Source organism: Bos indicus, chromosome X (assembly GCF_029378745.1).
Source record: "Bos indicus isolate NIAB-ARS_2022 breed Sahiwal x Tharparkar chromosome X, NIAB-ARS_B.indTharparkar_mat_pri_1.0, whole genome shotgun sequence".
Taxonomy (NCBI): domain Eukaryota; kingdom Metazoa; phylum Chordata; class Mammalia; order Artiodactyla; family Bovidae; genus Bos; species Bos indicus.
Window position 1 is genome coordinate 19,953,246 of NC_091789.1, and position 13,264 is coordinate 19,966,509.

The 13,264-nt window shown below is 42.3% G+C and overlaps 1 protein-coding gene across 8 annotated transcripts in view; it reads left to right on the forward strand.

The window, feature by feature from the left end:
- The first annotated feature begins 209 nt into the window (after nt 1–209).
- INTS6L (integrator complex subunit 6 like) overlaps nt 210–13,264 on the forward strand; it is a 57,089-nt gene continuing 44,034 nt past the window's right edge. For 2 of the 8 annotated variants that reach the window (XR_011565334.1, XM_070784507.1), the window contains exons 1-2: nt 215–705; nt 846–923. Coding sequence is in view for 7 of the 8 variants with exons in the window: in XM_070784507.1 (XP_070640608.1) it covers nt 595–705; nt 846–923 (189 nt within the window). In the remaining variant the exon portion in view is untranslated. Of the gene's footprint in view, nt 706–845; nt 924–13,264 lie in introns of all 8 variants that reach the window. The other 6 variants (XM_070784504.1, XM_070784505.1, XM_070784508.1 and 3 more) reach the window with 5 other exon arrangements.

The following is a 13,264-nucleotide window of genomic DNA, read 5'->3' on the forward strand; positions in this document are numbered from 1 at the left end:
GAGCAAGCGAAAAATCCATTCAAGCCACCCTAAGTATCCTAACAGCTTCCAAGTCCTCTAAAGGAGGGTCCTTAACATTTCCCCTTACCCCCTGCCTGGGTTCAAACTTCAACTCCCAAGGTCCGCCCAAGTCCCTCCCCTTGCCCTGTCATCTAATGAATATGCAAATACCACATAATTGGCAGCCAATGGCGTGGGTTCTGGTCACATGGTGCCCATGGTAGGTGAGCGGACAGAAGTTGTGTGTCGGTGAACAGAGACAGCTCTCAGTCTGGGGCGAGCGCTTCAGTGAGCGTGGACGGATGCTCGGGTAGTAGTCTCTGCGGCAGCAGCAGCGGCAGTAGTGGTGCCAGAAGAGAGGAAGGGGGAGGGCCCCGAGGGCTACACACGCTCACATTTTCAAGTTCCCTTGTTGGGAGAAGAGGTGGGGCTGCAAAAAGAGGAGGCCAGGAGCAGTTCCATCCGTCCCGTCCCGTCTTCCTCTTGCTCCCTGCACCCTGGCTCTGCGAGAGTTGAGGGTTCAGGTGGCAGTACGCGGCAGTGAGGGCAAGAGGGCCAAGAGAGTGGGGAGCGGAGCCAGGGGTGTGGGGGAAGATGCCCATCCTGCTGTTCCTCATAGACACGTCCGCCTCTATGAACCAGCGCACTGACCTGGGCACCTCCTATTTGGATATTGCCAAAGGCGCTGTGGAGTTATTCTTGAAGGTAAAGGGAGGGGAGGGGAGAGATGGGGAGAGTTCCCGAAGGATGGGGTTGGTGGTGGATTTAGGTGCTTCTGTAACGCTGGTATCGCCCCCTCCACCCCCTTCCCTTCGCGGCCCCCTCCGTCATCCCTCGTCCTGTAGCTGCGTGCCCGGGATCCGGCCAGCCGCGGAGACAGGTACATGCTGGTCACCTACGACGAACCCCCGTATTGCATCAAGGTAAAGGGCCATCCAGGGGGTGGGCCGGGCGGGAAGCAGGAGCCAGTCGGCCTGGGCAGTCGAGACCCCCTGCCCCCGCCCGAGGCGGTCCTGCGTCGCCAGGCGGGGCGGGCAGGGCGGGGTGGGGTGGGGGCGAGGGCGGGGGGAGTGGTGACTCCGCAGCTTCCGAGGAGCCGCGGCGCCTGGGGTCGGGAAGGCGGCCGGGGGAGGGGCGGCCCCGAGGAGAAACCGCAGGAGAGCCGGGCTGGTGGCGGCGACGGGCACAGCTGCCTCGGAAGATGGCGGACATTTTGCTTTTGTATGAACCGGAGAGGGAGACCGAGGGCGCTGCTGAGATGGAAAGGAGGGAGGGGAGGGAGGAGAGGAGAAGGTGGGCCCGAGACGCGAAGGGAGGCTGCGGACGGGCCCGCCCCTTCGGGTCGCACCGCGCGCGGCGGAGGCCGAGGGGCCGAACGGCGCCGGCTTCTCCGCCCCGAGGTGCTGCGGACTCGCGCGCGGGTTTTCCTGGCGCCCGGGCTCCGCCCCCGGCCCCTCCTCCCCACTCCTCCCGCCCTGCGCTGCTTCTCCTCCCTCTCTTCCTCCCGCTCCCCTCCCCTTCCTGCTGAGAGCGTGGCAGAGCCGGCCGCCGGCCTTCAAAGATTAGACTGCTGCTTTTGTGCGTCTGTGGTCTCTAACCCACCCCCACCCAATGGAAAATCAGTCCGCGGAGCCAGCCTCCCAACCCCCCGGCCCGCAGAAACAGTCCTGTTCACTGCTTCTCCTGTGTCGGTCCGGTTAACCCCGGGTCTGTTACCTTAGCTACTGTTAGTGTTTCATTGTAGATTCCACCCAAGCCGCGACGGGGTGGGGCGGGGAGATACCTAGTCGGAACCCGCGGGGACAGAGCTTTTGGGGGACCTGGCCTACCTACTGACATCATAAATTAGGTTTGTGTTAGTCACGTAGGGATTTGTCCAGGGAAGAGAAAGGAAGGAAGGGGAGGACTAGCTGTGCGCAGTTACAATAGCCAAATTCGATGACTTGATCCACGGGGTTCTGACCTGCAGGAGAGAAGTAGGGAGCATTTCACCTTCCAGACCTCATCCTAATGGTGCGGAGATAAAGAACTGCTTTGCCTGCAGTGGCCCGATAAAATAGAATTCAGACTATTAATGCAACCTGCTTAAGAGTCCTGCTTGCATATTGAAATTTTAAACATATATTACCATAATCCTTGACGTCTATTGCTAGATGCCCTCTTTTTCTCAAATTCTCTTAACAGAGCCGAGGAGGCACTGAATGTGTTATAATCCGTTTTAGCCGAGTGAGGTGTTTAAAAGAATGGAACCTACCAAACTGAATAGTTGGCTAAAGAGAGCTTCCTTCAGAAGTAAAACCGAAGAGAGACTTTACTTTTGTAACTCGTATCTTCGGTTAACAGTTTGATTATTAGGTTCCCCTGAAAACCATTCTGGTTTTAATGCTTTATTTTCTGTTTTTGATTTATCTATTTAGAAAAATGGAGCAAGTAGACATCTTTAAGAAGGCCATAAGTTTTTTAACATGTCAGTTTCCTACAAGGGTGTGACCATTTTTTTTCCACATAGAAAAGCAGATGTTTGTCCATCCTAAGTATGAAAGTCTACACCCTTGGAGTACTAATACAGATAAGAACCCACTGTTGTACTGTGGCCATTTGAAATCCTCCTTATTTTGAAATAGTAAACAGGATAAATTACAAAGCAGTAGACGTTTTTTTCTTTAAAGGAGTAATTTAGTTAACATTTTGCTGAACAATATTGTAAAGTTAAATAAAATTAAAAACATTTTGCTGAACACCAAGACTCATAGATGAAAAATTATTTTTGATCTATAAAGCTTTTATGGCAATATTTACAGAATCTTTGGAAAGGAAAAAGAAAGTCTGGCCCCCCTCTTAACCATCATCACAGCTTTTTTTTTTTAACCTAGCATTGTAATCAGTGTACTATATTACTTTTGAATTCTACCTTTCCCATCTGTTTTGTTCTATGAATTATTCCCAGTAGCCACATAGTCTTCATACTTAAAATTTTTCGTGGCCGTGTAACTTACCCATGGTATTTTAGATGCTCCAGGTAGTTCTGTGGGCAGAGGGGAAAAGTTGAATTTTGTTTTTAGTGGAAATTTCATCTGTCAGCTTTTTATCTTGCAATCTTGTACACTACATTTTATCCTGAAGTAAAAAACATTCTTCTAAGCTGGCTTTGATCTTTTTTTTATGTGGACAGCTATGTGAAGACACTGTGATTAACACTTCCAATTGCTAATCATGAGCTATCCTCTTCCTTACGCTTTTCCAAAGTCATTCAGGTTTTTTCTTTTTAATCTTATATGATACCTACATGTGCTGGGGAACAATTACTGATATTAGTGATGTTTTTGTCATTTTGCTGTCTATAACTGAATTGCTAATGATATACCATATCTTGGTAGCACTTTCTTTCTCTGAGTCCCTTTCAGTCACTCTTTCAGCCCACCCCATCCCTCCCCTCAGCATGTGGTAACTATTTGTTCTTCTGCTTCTAGGACCTAGCCATTTTGGAAGGTCTGAAATTTTAGAACATCTGGTGAATTTTTCTTAAAATTTAATCTAATCTTTCACTTGCTGATAGCTGGGAGCCATAAATGTCTGTTTTCTGTCACACCAATTATCAAATAGGTCTTTATTTGACTGTCAGCAGGCGTCTTAGTTCCTACTTAAAACTTCACTCTTCCCTAGGAGTCTGAGGTCCTTTCAGCAAAGTAATGTTAGATGAAGTTTTATTTGTAACTTATTTTTCTGCAGAATAACGTGAAGTGTATTTTTGGGTTTCTCTACAGTTGGAGGGCTTTATCTCTTGTCAAAGAAACTGCTTACTTATTTCTCAGGTCTTGGTTATGTCCAACTGTAAACACTGCAAAACTGATTTTTTTCCTAGTAGAAGATTCAATTGTATTGGTGGTGTAACAGGCATGAGTTGTGCATTTGGTTGGAAGGTTTATTCCCTAACAGGCGTGGAACTATTCCCAGTATATCCACTTACAAGCTCTGACAATAAATCTTGTTGTGAAAAGTTACTGTGACTGGAATTCTTCACTAAAGTGTACTGTTAAGCATATGAATATAGTATTTCACCCAGGACTTCGTAGCTTCTTACTGCATAGCTCTTTTAAAATTAGTCATACCTGTTACTTGCAGTCAGCTTGACATGGGTGGAAGTAAGTTTGATTTGGGGAACCGTATAAAAGGCATACGAAATGCAAGTATTTTGTGCTACATCTGTTTCAAGTGTTGCTTTGTAGACACATTTTATACATAGTGTCACAAGTGTTAACACTACATTTATACAATGGTATCTCTAGTGTACATAGCTAGGTTGAAGCTGTTTAATATTTTAAAATTTCCAGTGTATCCTTATAAGACTAATACATGGTTTTAAGAAGTGGGGTGGGTTTCTTTTCTCTTTTTTTGGTATAATAGTTCTTAATAGATTTGGCTGAGGTTCTGCTGTCTTGTATGTTTTGTTTTGCTATGAGTCATAATTTCCTTTTATTCAGTGAATAGCAGAGGTAAGCTTGTCACTACTACTAAGTCTGAGCAAATTGAGGGCGTCAAGAAGAAAGTGAGCCATGAGACTGGAGTAGATAATAAGTATTCAACATAGTTTGATGTTTGAAGCTACTTTCTTAAAGTGATTTCTTTTTATTGAAGGCAATACTATTTTTTTAAACATAAAACTGAGTCAGTTTTCTAGAAATAGCTGGAACACATGTATACATCGCAGACAGACATTTTTTTTTAAAATATAAATAGGGAGAGATGTTTCCAAGAAATATCCCAAGTCTGTAATTCGAAACAGAGAGCATTTGTAAAAGTAAAAATTTCCCTTGAGTGTTGCTTTTCACATCCTATAGCCAGTCTTGCTTACTGGTATCTGTGTGCCTCTGTCAACATGTATCAGCAAAAGGCAGCATTTTGGCTTACAGATTTAGGAAGTGAACCTATGCTTTTTAAAGTGATCTTTGTTGCAAATATTTACTGGTATTTTAAACTAAGGCTTAACTTTGTCATATGCCCATGAGTATATTTTGTGGGCCTAATTTGGAAAAGGAGTGACTTCTAGGGGAGCCTTTCACTGTGGTTGGAAGCTAAGAAAGTGCTTTTGGGTGAAACAGCAGTAAAGTAGCCTGTGAGAACAATCAGAGGCAATTGCATCGAAAACTCAAAATGCTACAAAGGTGGTGCGTCTACTTTTATGATTAGTTGTTTCTTCCCTGACCATGTTTCCTTTTCACCTTCCTCACTAGCCATTTGAAGCATTATTTTGAAATTGAAAAAGAGGGAAAAAATCATCAACAAAATGAAAAGACAACCTGCTGAATGGGAGAAAATCTTTACAAATTATGTATCTGATAAGATGTTACTATCTAAAATCTTACAAGAACTCACATAACTCAATAGCAGAAAAAAAACTAAACAATCTGATTTTAAAAATGGGCAGAAGATCTGAATAGACAGTTTTTCAAAGAAGATACACAGATGGACAGACAGCAGGCTCATGAAAAGATGCTCACCATCACTAATCATCAGGGAAATGAAAATAAAACCACAATAGGATACCACCTCAGGCCTGTTAGAGTAGCTATTATCAAAAAGACAACAAATAACAAGTGTTGGAAAGGATTTGGAGAAAAGGGAACCCTCCTCTGCTGTCGGTGGGAATGTAAATTTGTGCAGCCACTGTGGAAAGCTGTATGGAGGTTCCTCAAAAGATTAAAGCTAGAAGTAGCCTATGATCCAGCAACTCTACTTCTGGGTATTTATCTGAAGAAAATAAAAACATTAACTTGAAAAGAATATGCACCCCCATGTTCACTGCAGTTTATTTACAATAACCAAGAAATGGAAATAACCTAAGTGTTCATTGATGTGTGAATAAAGAAAATGTAGTATATACATACAATGAAATATTATTCAGCCATAAAACAGAAGGAAATCTTGCTATTTGTGACAACATGAATGAACCTTGAGGACATTATGCCAAGTGAAATAAGTCAGACAGAGAGAGACAAATACCATATGATCTCACTTAAATGTGGAATTGAAAACAAAACAAAAAAAGAACAAGCTCATAGATACAGAGAACAGATTGGTGGTTGTGAGAGGTGGAAGGTGGGGAAAGTTGGTGAAGGATGTCAAAATGTACAAACCTCCAGGTATGAAAAAGTCATGAGATGTAATGTACAGTATGGTGATGATAGTTAATAATATTGTATATTTGAAAGTTGCTAAGAAAGTAAATCTTAGAAGTTCATAAGAAAAAAGAAAAAATGTTGTAACTTTGTGTGGCAATGAGTATTAACCAGATTTATTGTGATCATTTTGCACTGTATACAAATATCAAATTATGTTGAAAACCTTAAATGAATACAGTGTTATATATCAATTACACATACATACCTAGAAGGTGAATGCCTCCAGATTTTTATCCAGCCTATAAATTAAATATATTTTACTCGAAGGAATTTTAGGAATGAAGTACTCTGACTGATAGCATTTTTTCTTTATATAAGAGTAAAGGATGGAGGAATTAGAACTTTTAGTCAGTCAGTTTAGTTGCTCAGTCGTGTCCGACTCTTTGCGACCCCATGGACTGCAGTACACCAGGCCTCCCTGTCCATCACCAATTCTCAGAGTTTACTCAAACTCACGTCCATTGAGTTGGTGATGCCATCCATGATGGCATCAGGATGGATGAGGATGCCATCTCATCCTCTGTCATCCCCTCCTCCTCCCGCCTTCAATCTTTCCCAGCATCAGGGTCTTTTCCAATCAGTCAGTTCTTTGCATCAGGTGGCCAAAGTATTGGAGCTTCAGCATCAGTCCTTCCAGTGAATATTCAGGACTTATTTCCTTTAGGGTGGACTGGGTGGATCTCCTTGCGGTCCAGGGGACTCTCAAGAGTCTTCTCCAACACCACAGTTCAAAAGCATCAATTCTTTGGTGCTCAGGTTTTTTTATAGTCCAACTCACATCCATATATGACTACTGGAAAAACCATAGCCTTGACTAGATGGACCTTTGTTGGCAAAGTAATGTCTCTGCTTTTTAACATGCTGTCTAGGTTAGTCATAACTTTTCTTCCAAGGAACAAGCATCTTTTAATTTCATGGCTGCAATCACCATCTGCAGTGATTTTGGAGCCCCCAAAAATAAAGTCAGCCACTGTTTCCACTGTTTCCCCATCTATTTGCCATGAAGTGATGGGACCAGGTGCCATGATCTTCTTTTTCTGAATATTGAGCTTTAAGCCAACTTTTTCACTCTCCTCTTTCACTTTCATCAAGAGGCTTTTGAGTTCCTCTTCACTTTCATCAAGAGGTTCTTTAGTTCTTCTTTGCTTTCCGCCATTAGAACTTGAGTAAAAGCTTATACAGAGAACCCTCCACCAGTCATGTGTATACCACCGTATTTATGTGCACTTTTGTTTGTTGTTTAGTTTTGCAGCAAATAAAATATTCCTTGTTTTAAAGAAGAGAGAGAAAAGTGGGGAAGTTTTGGTAGAAGACTAGCTCTGTGGTCAAGGGAATTAGCACTGCTATTTTCAGATTAGGTTCAAGCTGGAGGATGACTGTGGAATGCTGAGAAAATTAGGGAGTCCTGTCTGTTCTGTATTCTAAGCCTCTCTTGTGTCCATTTATTCTTTTTTTCAAGTTTCTATTTCATTCATTTTAATTTTATTTATTTATTTTTGACTGTGCTGGATCTTCGTTGCTGTGTGCAGGCTTCCTCTGGTTGTGGTGAGCAGGGGCTACTCTCTAGTCATGGTGCATCGGTTTCTCATTGCAGTGGCTTCTCTTGTTGCAGCTCACAGGCTCTAGGCAAACAGGCTCAGAGCAACTAAGTCCACACCACAACTACTGAGAATAAGATCGAACTTGTGTTCCTGCATTAGTAGGTGGATTCTTAACCACTGGACTACCAGGGAAGTCCCTAGCCATTCGTTCTTATTTGCTCCTCTCTTGTTTCAACTTTCAACAATCTTCACCTGGACCATTGTGGCAGCAGCCACTCACTTGGTCTCCCTACTTCTGGTCTTGCTCACCTCTGATTCTTGTGACCTCATTGCCACTAGCTTGCTCATTCTTAAAGTAAAATAAAAACTCATTCCCACACTAAAAATTCTTCACTGACTCCCCATTATATTTCAGAATAAAATCCCTGCTCCTTAGTTTGTCTTTGCCCACAGTGTCTCCTCACGCTTTTTTCTTGGACCTCAGGCTTCAACCACAATAAGAACTTGACCATCTTCTTCAGACTCAATATGCCTCTTGCTTCTGTATCATTGCTTATGTGGTTCCCTCTGCTTGGTTAGCCTGATGTGCCTCAATTATTCATTCTACACTCTCAAAAGTCATCCTGCCCCTCTGCCCACTCCTACTGCAAACAGTGTAACAACTTCCACTATGATCCCTTAACCGTCTGTAACCGTCTGTCCAGAAGATGCCGCTTGCTTCTTACAATCACTTCCTCCCCTGAAGGTAGCCATTGGTCTAACTTTTACCACTATTTTGGTGATATGACCAAAATAGTGTTTCTGGAAGAGAAGTCTGACACTGGACTGCTACTACAGCAATCTAGGCTTTTATAAACCATATGTTCAATGAACACCCTCTGTGGACTATACTATACTGTACTTGGAGCCTAAGGTGACTCCAAGAAAAACTTGGCCCAAGGGAAGATTGGAATAGTAAAAGATATAGTCTTAATCCTCAGGGTCTTGAGAATAGTCACTGGAAGAAGGTGACTGGAAAATGTGGAGTAAGGTATGGGGGATGTCAACAACAGTGGATTCTTAACCAACAGATTGAAGTCCATTCATTCCAATGGAAGGAAGGGAGGGAAGATTGACAAGACACAGTGTTAATTCAGTTTATCCAGTCAAGATTGCAACTAGCTGAGATTGGATGCAAAAGGGCTTTGAAACCTACAAGCTAGAGTTTGTACATTTCTCCTGAAAGAAAGAGCTATGAGGTGGATTTGAAGACAAATAGGGTAAGGATTCGGAGAAGGAAATGGCAACCCACTCCAGTACTCTTGCCTGGAGAATCCCAGGGACAGGGGATCCTGGTGGGCTGCCATCTATGGGGTCGCACAGAGTCGGACACGACTGAAGCAACTTAGCAGCAGCAGCAGCAAGATAAGGATTGTGTGCTTGTTTGATGATAAGGCAGAAGCCTGTGTTGAGATGGGCTGGGGAGAGGGGAGGATGAAAGGTGGGAGAGATTTAAAATATGTAGTTGAAGTTGCCCATTTTGCATGAATGCTAGTCACTTGAGAGCTTTTGACTTTGAGGTTGGGATGGGGGTAGGAGGGACTGCGGAAGGACAGGGCACAATATGGAAAGGGCACATATGTCCTTTACATTTTGCCTTTGCTTCAGGAAGACAACTGCTCCGAATACAGGGTTCTCACTTTCACAGAGTGTTCCAAAATGACAGGTCTTCTACATTTCAGGAACAAATGTGCTTTCTAGAGAAGGGCAGGATTGAAGGATGCTCTGTATGTGGGGAAGAGAGGACAAGGATGAAGAAGGGAACCAATTGGTTTAATTTAAGTACTTAAATAAGCAAGTCTCTGTAAACATGTCTTTCAGCACCCTTTTACCAAGAGTGTAGATGAGAGATCCAGGCAGTCCCTTTGTGTGCCTATTGGAAGCTTGGAACACACTATCTCCTGGATACAGTGTTCTAAATGGTGATTAGGTTCCCAGACCTTCCTCCCCAGGAAAGCCTATTAACCCTTAATGCCACTTATCCATTAAACTATTGTGTTTGCTATTGTTTCTACTGGGAAATGGAGTTGGGATTCCAAGATGCTTTGTTAAAAACACATCCTTTCCCCTCTTCCTCCTCATAGCTCCAGGTGGACTAGTGGTCCCAGAGAGGGGTGGGGACACTGTTAGAGCTCCAGCAATGAGGGTCAAGAGCTGAGGTGGCAGTGAGGGCCGGTATGTCTCTTCAGATATAGCAGTCATTCACGTGAGATTGGTTGTATTTGCATCATTCAGGACAGCATCCGCTAGCCACATGTGGTTATTCAGCACTTGAATAGGTGGCTAGTTGGAATCAAGATGTCCTGTAAGTGTAAACTAAATGTGAGATTTTGAAGATTTAGCACCAAAATTGTATAAAATATATCATTAAGAATTTTTATATTGACTACAAATTTAAACAATATTTTTGATGTACTTTGTTAAATTAAATATTTATCTCACTTGCTTGTATTTTTTAAATGTGGCTTCATATGTGGCTTACCCTATATTTTTATTAGACAGCACTGTTGGTCTTTATTTTTTCTTCATATATTTATGACGTTCATGTCCTAGAAATTGTTTCTGAACGAAGATCCTCTCTCTCAAAGTTCTGTTTTAAATGAGCACTTCCATAATGGAGTCATTTGTGCATGAAAGGTTATCATACAGTTCAGCGTTGATGGGTTGATAACCCTTGGCCCTGGGGCAAAAGTATGAAAGCATCCCATTCTTGTTTGTATTGAAAGCCAGTTTGGTTGCTTCGACTTTTGGATGTAGTTGGTGATCCAACTGGTTGGGTTGGAAGTTTTTTTCCTGGGCTAAGTACAAAAGAATATATATGTGAACTCCTAATATGACTATAGTAATTTAGAATTCTGTTTGTAATATGTGCTCACCAGTGGCACGAAATGTTCCATGATTGTAGTGTTATTAGAAATATGTAACATATCCCTTACTAGATTTACATAGCTACTTGGCCCAAGAATTCCCAAGAACAGTATTCATCAAGAAAAAGAGGATAAAAGATAAATTCTTTAGCTTGGCATAGTGTAAAACCTAAGAAACAAAGAAGGGTTTGTATCAATGCTCTTGTTGAAGGCTTTCTTGAGGTTCCCTAGCAAAGCTCTTGTCTTGTATCATGGGAAGTCATCAGTAGCATTAAAAGGAGGGGGGTTGTCAAGTGAAGCCAATGGAGGGTTCCCATAATTATTACTTTCTCTAAGCTCAGTATTCCTAAAGGGGGTTACAGGAGTGACAATGTTATTTTTTGTTACTGTAATGGGCCCCATTTAAGGAATAAATACCAATATCTAATTCTGAGCCTGAGTGAGAGTACAGATATGCTGATGAATAACATGTATATTGGAGAAAGGCATGGCAACCCACTCCAGTATTCTTGCCTGGAGAATTCCATGAACAGAGGAGCCTGGTGGGCTACAGTCCATGGAGTTGCAAAGAGTCAAACACGACTGAGTGACTAACACACAACATGTATATGATGTGGAGCCATTTTATAGCCCTAGTTATAAATCCTCCTGAAACCTTATAGTCAAAGATACTATCTGACTTTCATAGATATGACTTGACTTATATCTACTTCCTTGTAATAATGAACAATAATATAATATCTTTCTAATAATAGCTGTTGACATTTATTGAGTAATGCTGATGTACAGGGCAATGTGCCAATGAATGTACAGTGCTTATTTCATTTATCTTCCCAACTAACCTAAATCACAGGTACTACTATTATCCCCACTTAGCAGATAAGGAAACTGGGGCCCAGAGAGGTTAAGTAACGTGGTTGAATAGTAACTTAGGTCTCTGTGTATTCCAGAGTCTTAAGTAGTGGGCCACTTCACTTTTTATCAATTATGGTAGAATATTCCTTTTAATAACTTCTCAGTGATATTTTCTAATTGTGGGATATGTCCTAGAATCATGTATTTTAGACAGAATTATCATGCTATTGTTTATAGTTGTTTTTGATAACAATGTATGAGGTTGGCCAAAAAAAATAGTTCAGGTTTTTCTGTAACATCTTGTGGAAACCCGAACAAACTTTTTGGCCAGCCTGATATTAGAGCGAGTACTCGATGAATGAAAATTATTACTGCTAGTGTTACCATTTTGACTATTTCTCTGACTCTATGTAGGTGAATATCATGGTACATTTTTCTGTGAAACACTTTGGTCTTTGATTATGCCCCCACTGAGGGAAAGATATGGAGTTGTTGGGACTCTCAGTTGATGGAGCTTGAGATAGTTGGGAGTAGAGGTTGAGGACTGGGGCCTAGGCTGAGTAGGTCCTGTAGGAAGAATGATAGGCTTGAAAAAACAACAGGGTGGTCTTTGGCTATTTAGTGGTCTCCAGAAACTGATATGTCATCTTTACTCTGTCAGTCTCCTGATAAATGTTTTTCTTGTAGGAGAACAAAAGACAGCCAATGTACTACACAGTAGCCATTTAGTTGCCTTTAATCCACAACCTGCCGGAGAGGCAGAAGTGGTTTTGTAAAAAGCCTGAATGCACCCTACTGCCTTCACAGAGTTTTATCTATCAGTCAGTGCCTCATCTCCTGGTTCACTCCTCATTTCAGCCAGATCTCCCATTCTCTTCAAGCCACTCCTCTGCCATAGCCAGATAGCTTTATCCCCCCGCTGCTTAGTTAGGTTGGTAAAAGGTGAATTTCAGAAGATTGGAGGTGCTACCCAACTAAGCCACTGGGGTCTTAACAGGAGAAAAGTTATACCAAGACATTTGTGCTGATGTGCCAGATGTTCATAGAAAAAGTAGAGTTTTGTATCTTCAACCATATGTCTGATAAATTGCACTTGCTCTTTTGTTAGGTACATCCTGCTCTGTAAGACACAGTTCAGTAAACTTAGTACTAAGAGTACTCTGGACTTGGATGTTATTGAACAGAAGACTCAAAACATTTATTTGTGCAATTAAGGAGTAGTACTATTGAGGGAAGTAAAATATAGTTTATTAAGGTCTTCAGACTTATTGTGTGTGTGCTCAGTTCCCCAGTTGTGTCTGATTCTTTGTGGCCCAGTGGACTGTGGGCCACTAGGCTCCTCTGTCCATGGGATTTCCCAGGCAAGAATACTGGAATAGGTTGCCATTTCCTTCTTCAGGGGATCTTGCTGACCCAGGGATCAAACCCATGTCTCCTGTGTCCCCTGCATTGGTAGGGTGATTCTTTACCACTGAGCTGCCTGGGAAGCCCACTATATAGCTACTTGGGCTAATTTACTAATGTTTATTCTTTTTGTCCTTGCCTATATTTGAAACTGTTAAAGCTCCTTTCTTCCAGAAACTTATCACCTCCTCCATTCTGTTTTTCCACCCCTCTTTCTGATAAGTGTGTCCCTATCTGCAAAATTCTTTCCCTTGGTGAATGCATTCTACATCATTCATGGTTTCAAATATTCCTTTTACTCTCCATCTTCAGCTTCTCACCCGGGCATCTCAAGCTCATGATGGGACATCTCCACTTGACTATCTTTTAATTTTAATTT